The 15,984-nt window shown below is 47.7% G+C and overlaps 1 protein-coding gene across 1 annotated transcript in view; it reads left to right on the forward strand.

Moving 5' to 3' along the window:
• The first annotated feature begins 2,147 nt into the window (after positions 1-2,147).
• LOXL4 (lysyl oxidase like 4) overlaps positions 2,148-15,984 on the forward strand; it is a 151,468-nt gene continuing 137,631 nt past the window's right edge. Inside the window, exons 1-3 of the mRNA XM_063962301.1 lie at positions 2,148-2,712; positions 5,287-5,620; positions 6,690-6,859. Coding sequence (XP_063818371.1) covers positions 5,335-5,620; positions 6,690-6,859 — 456 coding nt within the window. The 5' untranslated portion in view covers positions 2,148-2,712; positions 5,287-5,334. The remainder of the gene's footprint in view (positions 2,713-5,286; positions 5,621-6,689; positions 6,860-15,984) is intronic.

Raw genomic sequence — 15,984 nt, forward strand, 5'->3', positions numbered from 1 at the left:
GAGACAGGATTGGCAGAGATATACACACCGCAGCAATGCCACCTCATGGGGACTGGACTGACAGAGACAGGATTGGCAGAGCTATACACACCGCAGCAATGCCACCTCATGGGGAATGGACTGACAGAGACAGGATTGGCAGAGATATACACACTGCAGGGGGTATAGGAATGCAGATAACCAAACAAAGAGGGAAGATGGGTGAAGAGCAGAGGTGCTTAGGAACTGAGCTCCTAGTCACAGGGGAGGAGCCATGGGAGCAGACAGTGTGCTTATACTGTACTCTAGGCAGTATACTCTTCTGTATGGGAATAGGCAGTATGTGGCCAGATGTGCACAGGAATGGAGGAAGTCCCACTGTTGTCACTGAATACTGGGCATACAGTGCATGTGGGCGCATCCTTTCGGTGCCATCCTGGTGGTCTACACCAGCATGCTTGCTCCACCATCTCCACATTTATAGGGCAATGCTTAAAACAAATTTATTTTAAGACCGTTAAACTAGTGACTAGTGCTTTTAGCAATGACAGTGACAGTTTGTGGTCAGACAGGTATTTAGATCACAGCCTGCACTGATACATACCGTCATCACACAGATACAATATGTCCTTACTCCTTACATGTTTATATAAATGGCCGGGTGTAGTTCCCTTCTGTGCATGGTGCTTAAATTCTTCCTTTTATATTTGTGTTTTGTTGTGTAGTATGCGTGCATGTGTACAGTATGTGTATTTTTACATTACTATATATACACCAGTGATATATTACCCCATACATCATCTTTTATTGTCCCCTGGAACTAAGATTGTGAAAAAGAAAGCAGAGGCGAGGCTTTGCCCCATGCATTAATGTGATACTATAATTAATAGACATATTTAACAGGGGCCAATAGACAAGTAAAAAAAAATAAGCATCTGCATTGCACAAATGGGCTTAAGTCTCTCATTTGCTTTGCCACTGGAATATATTTGTCACAGGGCTTTGGGCCTTGAGGGGGCAATAAGAGCTGTGGAATACCTTTCTGTGGAAGTTCTGACAGTCTACCTTGAATTAAGTGGGAGGGCATCAAAAGCTAGACTGTGCCTTAGGAGCAAACATCTCAGTGAAAGCCAGTCAGTCATCCCAGGCTGTGAATGTATATTTGAGGAAGAGGGAATGAGGCTGGAATTTTGGCATAGAGAAAGAATTTCACTGAGCTACCCAGCTGCTTCTAACCACTCTCTGGTGAGTTAACACTTTTACTGCTATTGCATTATAGTAATATCTTATTGCATTCTTCAACATCATCTTAAATTGCAGCTCTCACGTATCATATACAGCGTATTTTCCATATATAATATTTCCATTCGCAACATTTGCTGAAATGAAGATGTTTAGGCGACTGTCTTTAAATAATAATATCTACTTACTGAAAAATACATGGGAAATATTATGGTAAAATTAAATTTAAATTTTATTGCGTATGTGTTGAAGATTTCTAGAAACCCAGCAATGAGATCATCCCCAAAGTGATAGAAATTGAACTTTGCAAGTTACCCCATGTCTGTATGAGACAGTGTCTTACGGTGGTTAAAAGTAATAAGAGCTTTGAGTCTTATTCATGTTTCAGGTAATCATTTGCTTACAGTCACTGATGGCAGGAATGTTACTGTATTTCTGTAAGAATGAACGATTAAATTAAATGCTAAGCAATGTAAGGTAATTAAAATGACTTTGTTCTTTTTTAAAACTTAATTTTTAATTAATTGAATGAGAACCTCAACATACTGCTCCTGTGATGTTTATAACAATTCCAAGTTACCGTAACTTAACCGTTTAACTTACATACCAGTATGTCCTGCATTTAATTCCTAGAAAACTGACTTTTGAAATATTCTGAGTTAATGTCCCTTTTAGAGATCCAAAGTTTTCTGTTGTGTATTACTACCATTATGTAGATGCTTCTTTCTGTAAATGAAACTTGATGATTGGTTATAAAGAAAAAGTTGTAATCCAAACATAAGCTGAAGAATACAAACAGGCAATACTGTAATACTACTTGTCTGAATATGATATTCTGTCTCATATGTTGTGTAAAAACCTTTATGGGTTAGGAAAGTGCTTAGGAACAGAAACAAACATTTATACAGCAGTTCCGCGCTGGTTAGGGGATCTCTTGTGACCTTTCGTACACAAAACAAACGAAGGTGGGAACTTTAAATGTCACCCCCTATCTTGCCCCCTCTTGGAGATCATCTTCTCTGCAGATTGCAGTGTGAAGAACTTGGCCGAGGTGACAGATGGAAAAAGAGTGTGGACCTTGGTAACAGAGCACACACATAGCAAATGTTAGAGAAGGATAAATACTGTAACACTGGGTCATACAGACCTTTCCCAGTGTTTGCTTAGATAGATATTCAAAGATGAATGTTACAAAAATGATTATTATTTATACCTTTTAAATGTTTGGTGTTTCCAGGTTTATGTATCTGTAATTAAGTGTGCTAAGCATTTTGTGATTCTGGATTACAGGCCCTGTGTAGGTGCAATGTATGTAACAGCCTTGCTTTTGTCTTTTGCAGATCCCTCTTACCCAGTTCTGCAAATATATTTTTTTTTCCTGACACGAAGGAACAGAAAAGCATTTGATGATCAACTTATTATGTGAAAAACCTATAGTCTCACACTGAATGAAGCGAGCCCCTGCAATCATTGCTGGAAAAGACTGAGCAGGTGAGTCACCGAGCAGGGAATATTGGCCCTCATTCCGAGTTGTTCGCTCGCGAGCTGCTTTTAGCAGCATTGCACACGCTAAGCCGCCGCCTACTGGGAGTGAATCTTAGCTTAGCAAAATTGCGAACTAAAGATTCTCAAAATTGCGAATAGAAATTTCTAAGCAGTTTCTGAGTAGCTCGACACTTACTCTGCCACTGCGATCAGTTCAGTCAGTTTCGTTTCTGGTTTTACGTCACAAACACACCCAGCGTTCGCCCAGACACTCCCCCGTTTCTCCAGCCACTCCCGTGTTTTTCCCAGAAACGACAGCGTTTTTTCACACACTCCCATAAAACGGCCAGTTTCCACCCAGAAACACCCACTTCCTGTCAATCACACTACGATCAGCAGAACGAAGAAAAAAACCTCGTAATGCCATGAGTAAAATACCAAACTTCTTAGCAAATTTACTTGACGCAGTCGCAGTGCGAACATTGCGCATGCGCAATTAGCGGAAAATTGCTGCGATGCGAAGAAATTTACCGAGCGAACAACTCGGAATGAGGGCCATTCTCAGGTTGGCCATATTTGTCTCTGTCTTTGCTGTTGTCCTTCCAGATTTATGTAGAACTACTGATCTCACTGACAACTGACATTGTTATTTTAAGGATGAGATGAACTCTACAGTATGTTTCAGGGAGTTCTGACACAGTTTTCTAAACCAGGCGTCTTCCTTTTCCTAGAATAACCCTCTCTGTACATACGTGTGCTATTTGATCATCTGCCCTCCTTTTTTCCCAACGCCCCACTAACTGCCCTCTTGACCCAAATTTGCATTTCCCCCAGCTCACCTTTAGAAAAGCATGAACCTTTTTTTTTTAGCCCACTTTGAAAACTCTTGAAGAAAGCATGTCTTGATCTTATTTCCTTTTGAACACACGGCCTTGAGTGTAACTTCCTGTTTCCATCACAAGTTTGGGAGCCGCTGGTCTTTAGTGTCTGATCTGCTGTCTAGCCGCTCTCCCTCTGTTGGGTCCACTTTAATCTGGGTTCAGCCCACTACATTTCACTAAAGTCTCCAATACAGCTAATAACTGTAACAATTCTTCTGTAACTGTTGGCTGCCTCAGGCTGCTTTGTCTTAGAGTACATTGGGGTAGATGTATTAAGCCTGGAGAAGGGGTAAAGCAGTGATAAGTGCAAGGTGATAACGCACCAGCCAATCAGCTCCAAGCTGTAATTTTTCAAATCCGTAATGACTGGCTGGTGCGTTATCACCTTGCGCTTATCACTGCTTTATCCCTTCTCCAGGTGAATACATCTTCCCCCTTGTCCTAGTTTTCATATAACCCCTCCTATACTACATTACCATTCTCTTACAGTTCCTGTCACCTCTCTACTTTCTTTTACTGGTGTGTTCCCTGGGTACTGTGCTGGGACAGTTGTGTTCTCACTTTATACTTCCCTTGGAAATACAATTATTGGTTTAAGTTATTGGTGCCTTAGCTTGCTGATGATTTATATACTTCCAGTTGATAGAACTTGTGCGCTCTCCTGGATAATACAACAGGCTGTCTCAGCTTCCATGACTTGAAAAGTAAACTTCTCTAAAGTCTAACTGTCTGTGTTATCTCTTTAAGCGTGGGATATACTTTTATTAATGACAGTATTCATGATTACTTACCTGCTAGAGCTGTCCTGGTGAAGTAATGATTTCCGGGTATAAGACCCGAGTCGTATTGCGCATGTGTGTTTGTCATCCAGTGGATGTGCAAACTTCGGCGGGGGGGGGGGGGGGGGCACTGGATCCAGGGCCATCTTACAGCATTGTAGACCCTGGGCAAAGCAATGCACTGGGGCCCCTACCCACGCATTCATGGGAATAAATGAAAAATGTAATAACTGACCCTCCTGCGGCCTCCTACTGTCTCCCCGTAAGCTTCCATATAGTGCTTCCATACAGTGAGTGGCTGTCAGTGCTGTGATTGCTGGATAGCTCCGGCCAACTACCAATGATAATGCAGACTGTTATTCACTGCAGGCTGGAGAATACAGCCAGGCTGCTCTGATTGTGGGACAGCATTCTCTACCTATCTTCCAAGAAGCTCTGGAGGCAGATGCCCCCACCCCCTCCCAGACCAGCCTGCCCCTGCTCAAAGGCACCTAGAATCGTGGCGCCCTGGGCAGCTGCCCAGTGTGCCCATATGTTAAAATGGCCCTGGGCGGATCCCTCTCTGGGGACTCATTGTGGTAAGAAGGCTACAAGAACCTCTGAACATGGCATTGTGCTGCTTGATATAGTCAACCCTAAATTATATCTGTTTATATTCATCTTTACTATTTCTCCAAAATGACAGATCTTCTATCATAAGGTCATATTTCATTATGTCTGGCCTTTACCCCAATATCAAGACACCTCTAAGCCAAAGACATCTTTGGTATCTCTCCTTACCTCACTAGTGAGAGTACGAAAACACTAATAGATAAACAGAATACAGAAAAGCTGAGCAAATTGCCACCGAGCAGAAACTGAGCACAAGCAAGTTTGCATTTAAATTTTTTATGTGAGTTATGTTTTTGTTTTGTCTCTAGGTGTCATTTCCAAAATACACCATCCACTAATCACTGTAAGACCAAGTCATGGAAGCATCCAAGTTTGCTGTATCTTTATTTATTGCATCACTATCGTGTCTGATAGACTTATGCCGGCCACAGCTCCAAGCAGGAGCACCCCAAATCCAGCTGCGTTTGGCTGGGACATCAAGAATTCCCAATGAAGGTCGTCTGGAGGTTTTGTATAACGGTCAATGGGGCACAGTCTGTGATGATGACTTCAACATAGAGGTGGCACATGTGGTCTGTAAACAACTGGGCTTTGAGATGGCAATGAATTGGGCACACAGTGCGAAGTATGGACAAGGAGAAGGTAAATGCATCACCTAGTATGTGGTGGTACAAACACTTCTTGTAATGTCCCAGCTTGTTGCACTCACTTAAGAACAACCAATGAATTAAAGAGAAGCAGCTCTAATGAAGGTGATCTACCCCATTCAGTTTGGGACTGTCCCATATGGTCCAGCGTCACTCATCTATTGTGCCGGGTTACTGGCTATAGACTATAGATAGCAGGTATTAGACTATAGATTATAGGTATTTGACTATAGATATCAGGTTTTCTATTTTTGCTTCATCCCTTGGTTGTGTGGAGGCAATGGCACATTTATAGCATGGAAGCAGGTCCTTAAAGTCAATGAGATCATAGTGAGAATATCTAATGTTACACCTGTTGTCGTTACTATGGCTGTCTGCATTTCTTTTTGTTGTGCTTGCCACCAGCCCCCCCCCCCCATGGCATTCTAATCCCTGGGATCCCGGCATCGGTATGGTGATCCCAAGTGCCGGTCACCTATACCCGACCTATTATACTTATTAGCAGTGCTTATGATAGTAAGTCCTGAATACATTTATGCAATTTGTCAGTTGCACATGGTTTTGCCCAACTGTCCGTTTGTCAGATAGTTCGGGCGCAGGGCCCCCTATGTTGGTGTGGCCTGGCTGCCTTGGGGCATCACATTATTATTATTACATTATTACAATTATTACTTCTCACTTATGTGTCATATATAAAACTTATTAACACTTTTACCTATCATTAATTGATGCCTTGGGACAGTTGGCCAGTGTTGACCTGGGGGGGTCAACTTGAACCTGAGTGTTAGGGACCCACCAGATGAGGTCACATTGTCGCGGTTGATGGGCCCACATTTTTATCCCAAATTATGCTAAGCACCTCAGTTTTGCTCTAAGTTATATTGCAGAGTTTATTCTAATTATTCTGATTAGCAGTACCTAGTACTATAGAGTATGCATGTGCATATTTATTTATTCTGTATATATAAATGGCACAAGTTGTCTCTGTGTGAGTCTGAGTGGTCCATAAAATCAAGTTGCTGCACGAATAGCAAAGTTTGAAGCTTGTTCATTGGTTTCCACAGGTCCCATCTGGTTGGATAATGTCTGCTGCTCAGGTGCTGAGAGCTCGTTGGCAGAATGTGAATCTAACGGCTGGGGTGTCACTGACTGCAAGCACTCCGAGGACGTTGGTATACTTTGTACAACAAGTCGCCTACAGGGATCAGTGCAGCCTCAATCAATCATGGCGCAGGTATCCACCAAGCTCTACACCACATTACTCCTGCAGTGTTTCACTTTATTGTGCTCATGAAATGAAATAGTAAATGACTTTATTTAGCCCAAAAATGTCTCTACTGGTGCTGAAACATATGATTTAGGAGTAAAGGAAACTCCTAGGGCCCGATTCAGGTTAGGACGGATCTGCGATGCATGCAGCAAAGTCACGATGCTGGACCTGTACTGTGCATCTGCATTACGATTCTGCGACGGCGGATGCAGGACGGCATCAGACTGTCAGTGATTGACAGTCATGGCGTTTCAGGGTGGTGACTGATGCGATGTATAGTGATAAGTAACACTTCACTATTCATTGTCTACATGAATAGACCCCCTAATTATCACTGAACTGAAAAGTAACAATGACACACATTACTGAGCCTTCCGTTCTTTGTTTTGTCCTACTAGGGCCCATGTACAGCGGAATGCAAAGCAAGCCAGCTGTAGTTACGGTAGCGTCTAGTTTACCTTCGTGGAGAGGACCTTTCCCATAACCCCCTGGGTCTATGTCACAATCTGTTTGGAATAGTAAAGTGTGGCGAGCGAAGCGGAGTGAGACACCGAGCCCGAAGCGTGGCGAGCGTCCAATGCTACATAGAATTTTTTTTTTTACCCCAAACGAACGGAGAACGAAGAAAACATTTAGCTGCTGTAAGGGCGGAAGTTCTCTCCTGCCCTCTCGTTTTGTCACTTCCAGGTCCTGAGCACGAAGGTAACATAGACACAACCCTGTAGCTACACCCACATTGTGTGCATGAAGAGCAATGCACATGTTTGTCCGGGGGGCGTGGCTCATAGGGTCGACCACACTTAGGTCGTCAGTCATTTGGTCGACCACTATTGGTCGACAGTGACTAGGTCGATACCTGAAATAGGTCGACATGGTATTTAGGTTGACTTGAACAAGGGCGACATGGAAAAAGGTTGACATGAGTTTTTTTTTTCTTTTTCTGGCTTCGTTTTCTTCAGAAAGTGACCGGGAACCCCAATTAGTGCACCGTGTCCCCTCGCCATGCTTCGGGCAAGGTGCCTCGCTCCGCTACCGCTGCACTCGGAACAGGTTACTATTCCCAATCGTAGTCTACGTGGATCGTAAAGTATGAAAAAGTAAACAAAAAAATTATACAAATGTGAAAAACTCATGTTGACTTTTTTCCATATCGATCTAGTACATGTCGACCTAGTGACCATGCCGACCTAGAAACCATAAGAAAAAAGGGGGGTTTGTTAACCGCACAGACTTAAGAACAAAAAATTAATAAATAGATCTAGGTCAAAGGACAATCTATATGTAAGTAACACTCTAGCCCCAAATATTCTGTATCTTGCACTTCTGTGCCTATATATTGATTATAAGAAATGGGGGGTGCTCCCTGAGAGTTGGGTTAAATTTTTTTATAAAACTTTACCAAGAAAGGTAAACAAGAACTCTCCTATGATGGGGCACTCAAATGTTGTTCAAAAATATATATGTGCTACATCCTTGGATCAATAATAGGGAAATAGAAAAAGAAGAAAAAGGATAGAGATAGAAAAACACTCTATTGAAACTTAACTTTTATTATATAATGATTAAAATAGTTTAGAGATAGCACTCTCTTGAAAAAGAGTACAGAGTGTATGAAGGCAAGACTATATGTCAAACTTCGTGGTTCTGCTGCCACGCATGTGCTATAGCATTATATGCGTGGTGAGAGACCATTACTGATGCTAGTCATTGGAAACGTAGATCAGGCCAGTCAATATGCACTGTGTCTCAGCTGCACTGATCTTATTATTATCAGCCAGTATCTGAGGCGAATGAGACACAGTGCATATTGACTGGCATATAGTCTTGCCTTCATACACTCTGTACTCTTTTTCAACACCAGAGCAGGTTAAGTGTCAGTAGCTTTCTCATTGGCTGCACTGACCACAGGTCATCAACCAAAAGTAGAGGTGAATAAGACACTCTCCATTGTTGCTCTGGCACTGTCTGTGACTCTAGAGACTGGCACGAGTAAGGGTCTCTCACCTACGTATATAATGCAAAAGCACATACGAGGCAGCAGAACCAAGAAAAATGCCATAAGGTCTTGACTTAATCTCTGATGGTGTCATTCATAAAATTACTCTCTAATACTTAAGAGGGCTAAGGCCCGTTGGAGTTTAGACATCACCTGTACTTTTTATTTTTGTTACATGTTGTACTGTATGTTGTGTGTTTATATTTAGCCTTTTTAGATAAAGAGAGTGCTATCTCTAAACTATTTTAATCATCTCCTATATAATAGCCCTATTCTGTGACCTTGTGATTCATTTGCTAACGCTGGGCGGAGTCACAACAGTGGGCGGAGTTATTCAAATGAGTCACAGAGATCTGGCCAAATCTACAGGAGACTAGGAGCAGAAGCAGATAGCATGGACATTGGGCATGTCACAGACAGGGCTGCATACCTCCCAGCTTTCTGCAGGAGCTTTCTCCAGGCAGAAGGAGGGAAACACTCGGCGAAAAGGGGGCGTGGCTTAACGGGAGGGTCCCCGTTTTCGTCAGTGAGGGGGCATGCCCAGCGCTCTGTGAGCTGCTGGCATGCCCCCAGGGGCTGATTATGAGTCCGGGGGGCCCAGGGCACTTGAGACAGGGGAGCCCTATCTCATTGCTGTGCCTGCTGGGGGTTGGGGGCGTGGCCTAATCGCGCCCGCGCGGCCACGCCCCCTTATGCAAATTCAGATTTTTGTTTTTATTTTTTTATGGGATTTTGGCCCCTCAGCTAGGGCTAAATCCAGAGGAGGTGGTCGCTCCCCCCTACACACCCGCACAGGGAGAAGAAAGCAGGGAGACTGCTGCCTCCCTGCAACACCACAGACCTGCCAATATGCAGCAGCGTGTGCTGACTGCAGCACAATGCTGCCACTGTTGCTGGCAGGACGGGGGGGGAGCTTCTGAGCTGGGACAGAGCTACTCCAGCCGGGGGGGCCTCTAAAACTGTGGGGCCAACGGTACGTATCCCCCGCCCCGCCCCCCCCTTAATCCGGCTCTGCTGCTGGAACCCCCCCATTAATCCGTACCCCCTGATGCCCCCTCTCCCTCTGTCTCCACTATTCACCGCTGCTCTGCTAAGCAGAACAGCGAGTACAGGAGCTTTCCAACTGCCCCCCCCCACCGCAGGACACTGCGACCCGCGGGTGGGACAGCGGGACAGACCCCAAAAAATGGGACTGTCCCGCGAAAATCGGGACATTTGGGAGGTATGGGGGTGTGTGAGGGGTATGTCATACAGACAGACGGGCACCGGCTCACTGTGTGCTTGACCCCCCACATCTGCATACTCAGCAGGGTCTCTCTGGTGCGGAGGAGCGTCACTTTCTGACACACTCCACGCTTCTTAGCTGCAGTTTAGTGAGGCACCTGCCGCTGTGCAGGTTCCATACTGCCTCTGTTATCTCCAGCCCCGGCAACCCCACCGCTAGCTGCAGCGCTGCCACCCGCAGTGGAGTGCGCCCAGCTCATTCACACACTTTAGCTGGCGGGTAGCGCTGCAGAAATCCGAGCTGCTTGCAGGCTCTGACCCACTCCTCCCTCCAGCCGCAGCGTCTCCTGGGAGCTAACCAGTCACTCCCAGTCTCCCCTTACCACAGTGCCCGGAAGCCGTGAGGTCCGTGCCACGTGCATGCTATGACCCCCTCCTCCCTCCAGCCGCAGCATCTCCTGGGGGCTAACCAGTCATTTCCAGTCTCACCTTACCACAGTGCCCGGCAGCTGCGCGAGGTCTGCGGTGTGTGACTGAGGAGGGGGGGGAGGGATGCGGACTGGCAGAGAAAGCAGGACTCCAGCCTGAGAGAGTCAGCCATGCCAAGTCTCCAGCAGCAGCAGATCCCAACAGGTTGGAATGGAACAGCAGCAGCCAGCAGCAGTGACTCCGGTAAGACACATCTGTCTGTCACCACTGTTTTGTCCCTAATACCAATCTCTCCCGTGCCCTGTGTTCTGTCATGTCCCTGGCCTTGCCCTGCCACCCTTATTCTGGCCCTTTCACCCTTATCCTGGCCCTGTCACCCTTATGCTGGCCCTGTTACCCCTATCCTGGCCCTGTCACCCCTGTGCTTGCCCTGTGAACCCTATACTGGCCCCGTCACCCCTGTCCTGTCCTGCCGCCCCTACCCTGGCCCTGTCACCCCTATCCTGTCCCTATCATTTCTGTCCTGGCCCTGTCACCCCTGTCCTGGCCCCGTCACCCCTGTCCTGGCCCCGTCACCCCTGTCCTGGCCCCGTCACCCCTATCCTGGCACCGTCACCCCTGTCCTGGCCCCGTCAACCCTGTACTGACCCTGTCACCCCTGTCCTGGCCCTGTTACTGCATACCCTCCAACTACCTTTTATGGCATGTACAGTACCCGCAGCGCCTCCAGACCTCTCCCCAATGCACCACACCTCCGCACCTTCCCCTCCACCACATGCGGCACTCCACCCCTCCCCCACATGCTGTGCCTCCAGACTCCCTACACCACCCGTGGCTCCCACTCCTCCACCCCTTCACCACCCACAGCACCTCCAGGCCCCTTCCACCATTCACCCCCCTTATACGTCTCCCCCCACACCTGCCCCCCTCCACCCGCAGCATCTGCAGACACCCTCCTCCATCAGCGGTCCCCCCCTCACCCACCCCTCCCCCACCAATGGCACCCCTGCACCTGCCCCTCCACCACCTGCAGCACCTCCGGACGTCCTTTCCCATCCGCCGCAACACCCGTACCTGCCCCTACCCTACCCATGGTGCCTGCGGTCCCCTACCCAACCCCCGGCACACCCGTCCCTTCCCATCCCACAGCACCTCCGGAACCCTTCACCCATCCACAACATCCCCACACCTGCCCCTCTCCCACCCGTGGCACCCCTGCCCCTCCCCCACCTGCGGTGCCTCCGGACCCCTCCCCCATCTGCATCCCCCACTCCTCTGCCCCTCCCCCACGCGCAGCACCTCCCGAACCTTCCCCATCCGGGCCCCACCCCCACTTCTGCCTCCCCTCCACCCGCAGCATCTACAGACACCATCCGCAGTCCCCCCCCGCACCCGCTACATTCTGTACATCGTGCCCTGCAGGTGCTGTTCACGCCGTCGCAAGGGGCTGCGCCTCCTTCACCATCGCACGCCCTTTCATTGTGCAATATTTAACCACTAACAAAGGAATGCAGGTAATACTCCATATAATACAAATATTAAACCCCAGAAAGGCATGCAAGGGTTAAGGGGGCGTAGCCCCTTGCGACGGTGTGAAGAGCGCCTGTAGGGCGCGATGAAGCACCTAGTTATATAATAAAAGTTAAGTTTCAATAGAGTGTTTTTCTATCTCTATCCTTTTTCTTCTTTTTCTATTTCCCTATTATTGATCCAAGGATGTAGCACATATATATTTTTGAACAACATTTGAGTGCCCCATCATAGGAGAGTTCTTGTTTACCTTTCTTGGTAAAGTTTTGTAAAAAGACCTAGAAACCATGTCAACCAACAGTGGTCGACCTAGAGACCGGATACCGTTTGCACATATGGTCAGTTGTACGGAACTGTGCGACAGCACTGACTATATCCAAATGCTTGGTTTTATACCTATCCCCATTATCAGTGCATCATCCTCATTGCTGGTGCAAAAATCCATCTGAAACCAGGCGTAATTACACGTTGTACACATAACCCTGCCCTCAATCCCAGCATTGCTAAACTTATGTTACATGCAGGAGTCTCAATACCCTGCATTCAGGCTGGCTACACATTAGTCGATATAATGGATTAAGGGGGTCATTCCGACCCATTCGCATGCAGTGGTTATTCGCTGCGGTGCGAACGGGTTGGAACAGCGCATGCGCAGCAGCCGCAATGCGTACTTGCGTCATTGCCTGGCAACGCAATGACCAGAAGAAAGAAAAAAGTGATCGCTAGCGCGATCGCAAGAAGATTGACAGCGGAGAGGCGTTCCGGGGTGTCTACTCACCGTTTTCTGGGCGTGGAGATCCGAACGCAGGCGTGTCCAGACATTTGGAGGGCGGTTGTCTGATGTCAATCCCAGGACCTTCGTCGCTGGATCCGTCGCACAGGGTAAGTAGGTCTGACCCTGGTCTTGTTTTGCAGGAAACTTTTTTAGCATAGCAGGGCTGCACAAGCGATCGCAGCCCTGCTATGCTAAAACACACTCCCCCATAGGCGGCGTCAAGTTGATCGAATGAACAGCAAGAAGTTGCTACGTGCGATCAACTCGGAATGACCACCTATATACTGTATTGTCCTAACACGGATCGGGACAATATATCATTTATATGGATCAGTGGACCTAATTCATGTTTGTAAGCAATTCCGATGTAACGCAACAGAGCAATTATCGTCAGACTGCACACGTGCTGCGATCTCACTGTGCTTGCACCAAGGTGCCATAGCGATCACGCTCACACTATTTATATGAGTGATTGACAGGAAGGGACTGTCTGGGGGAGGTAACGCAGAGTGGCGGCACAAACCATATTCAGCTCGTGTATCTGCCTTCAGCTGCCATCATGTACATACAAAAGCATAGCGCTTGCGTCAACTATCAGTCGTTGTTCCTTATTATTGCGTACAGGTTGCGTATGTTTACGCAGTTGTGAATGAGTTTGCGATGGATCCGGTAGGCATCTATCATCTTTCCTCGACGGCAGCTTCACTTGCGATTACTAGTAATTCCGTAGCCTAAACATTTGGCATGTGCGTGCAAACATGAATTCCTGTAGGCCCAGTATGTCCCCGCGATTGTGCGCTCCCAAATGTCATCAGCGGTGGTCATCCCATCTGATGTGCTGCACGTCGGCTGAGCCGACCCCGCTGCATGTGAATACGGCGCGTAGTACATCGGACTCTGTTTCCAAGGTGGAGATGGAGCGTTGCGGGGGGCAGCGACAGAGAAACGGGAGCGGCGCCACTGAAATGGTGGCTGTGATGGAGGCGTGATCAGGGCAGCTGCTTGACATCACAGGCAGCAGCTGTGATCCGAAAAATGGAAGCGGGCCTCCTGCGGGCGCAGCCAGGCTGCCTCATTTTATGCGAACACGCTGAAATTGTGGTGCGACCGCAATTTCAGCGTGGTCAGGGGGGGGGGGGGGTTGGCGACTGATTGATAGCATGCTGGGCGGCCTTGCCCTGCGATGAGCGCCCCCCCCAGCATGTGATCCAAAGGATTGTAAATTCTACTACTTAGCAGAATTTGCCATCCTCACTGAATCAGGCCCTATGTCCAATTTGCTTACATTAAAACCTTCAATGCAGCATCTTCCCGGACTCTTCTAAATGCAAATATTGAGGCTGTATGAAATGCCGGCTGCTACTACCTCACCCCAACCCTGCCTGAGATGCCACTGGCTCTGCCTCGCACGCCCAGACCTTCTCTAAAGCTCACACTGTCATTTCTGTAGATTGCCAGACGAAGCACATTGTACTTGACAAGTCAGAATTGTGTCTGCTCTCCAGGGAACATGTGCTAGACTCAGAGCTTCCTATAGGGAGCAGCAATCATTTGTGAGCGGATTTCATTGGGCAGTAATAGACATACAGATACTTATCTAGGCTGGAAGATAAAAGTGCACATGTTCTTACCTGCAGAATTGTGATTATACCAATGGGTCTCTAGCATTAAATGAATGTTTGTTTAAATTGCAGCCTTGTTCATTTTTCCCCTCCGCACAGCACAACTGTCGCTGTTTATTCACAGATAACAGACACCTACAAAGCCAGGTGTGCTCTGAGTCTGCACAACGCCAGACAATCCCTTGCTATAATATTTGTCTTTCTCCCTTTGATTAAATCAATGCCGTGTTCTGTTGTGTACACCGGCTGGTTACAGTTGTCACATTGATTTTTCTGGATTATCTATATTATTTGGTAATAGCTGCAATATTCGAGATCCACTTTCCTACCAGCTAAAGGTATCAAACCAGCTGAAAGGATGTGCGTATGCAATCGTGTCCATGTGGTCATTACAATTAGACGCTAGTGGGCGAGCTGACATTTTGCCACAATCTCTTCCTCTTGTTTAGGCAACTGATGCACTTCAGTTCTCTAATCTACTTAGAACTACTCGCAATATGGTTTACAAATACAACAATGGGGGGGTCATTCCGAGTTGATCGGAGCTGTGCTAAATTTAGCACAGCTACGATCATTCACACTGACATGCAGGGAGACGCCCAGCACAGGGCTAGTCCGCCCCGCATGTCAGTGCCGCCCCCCCTCCCCGCAGAAGTGCAAAGGCATCACACAGCGGCGATGCCTTTGCACTTCAAGAGTAGCTCCCGACCAGCGTAGCTTTAGCGTGCTGGCCGGGAGCTACTCGTCGCACCCGGGCCGCAGCGGCTGCGCGTGGCGTCATGCAGCCGCTGTGGCCCGCCCCTCCTAACAACCCGGCCACGCCTGCGTTGGCCGTACTGCTCCTCCTAAATGGCGGCTCAACGTCGCCGTCCAGCCCCCTCCCGCCCAGCGACCGCCTCTGCCTCAGACGCGATCGCTAGGCAACGACGGCTGGCATGCGCCGCGCATGCGCAGTTCTGACCCGATCGCTGTGCTGTGAGAAACTGCAGCGAGCGATCGGGTTGGAATGACCCCCCATATGTGAATATAGAAAGACTGGAAATCTCCTGCCAGTATTAACATTGTATTGCCAGTCATCTTTCATTTTAACTAACAGGATGATGATCCATCTGTCTACTGTACCAGTTAGAGGGTAAATACATTTTATACTGTATACTGTTTATTAGTAGTTACAGTTGCTTCATCTGCCAGGTCGACCTCAGTTACCCCATCTTGTCCACTCTCTGGCCACTCTGACTTGCCCACACTCTGGCCTTCCCTCCTAAGCCCGCTCTCCTCCCCCTCTTTCCCTCCCTCTCTCCCACTCTCTGCCCTTCTCCCATTTCTTATAATTACCCTCTTCCTTTGCCAGTGATTCTCCCAGTTATCTTAATGTCATACTTGCCTACCCACCCGGATCGGCCTGGAATGCTCCCGAAAATTGGGTGGCGATCCCGGCCCCCTGGAAAGGTAGGCAAGTCTCCCGGATTTTACCCCACCCACCGCGTCCGTCCTCAGCCATCCTTCATAGTGG

This window comes from Pseudophryne corroboree, chromosome 3 (assembly GCF_028390025.1).
Source record: "Pseudophryne corroboree isolate aPseCor3 chromosome 3, aPseCor3.hap2, whole genome shotgun sequence".
In the NCBI taxonomy this organism is placed as follows: Eukaryota; Metazoa; Chordata; class Amphibia; order Anura; family Myobatrachidae; genus Pseudophryne; species Pseudophryne corroboree.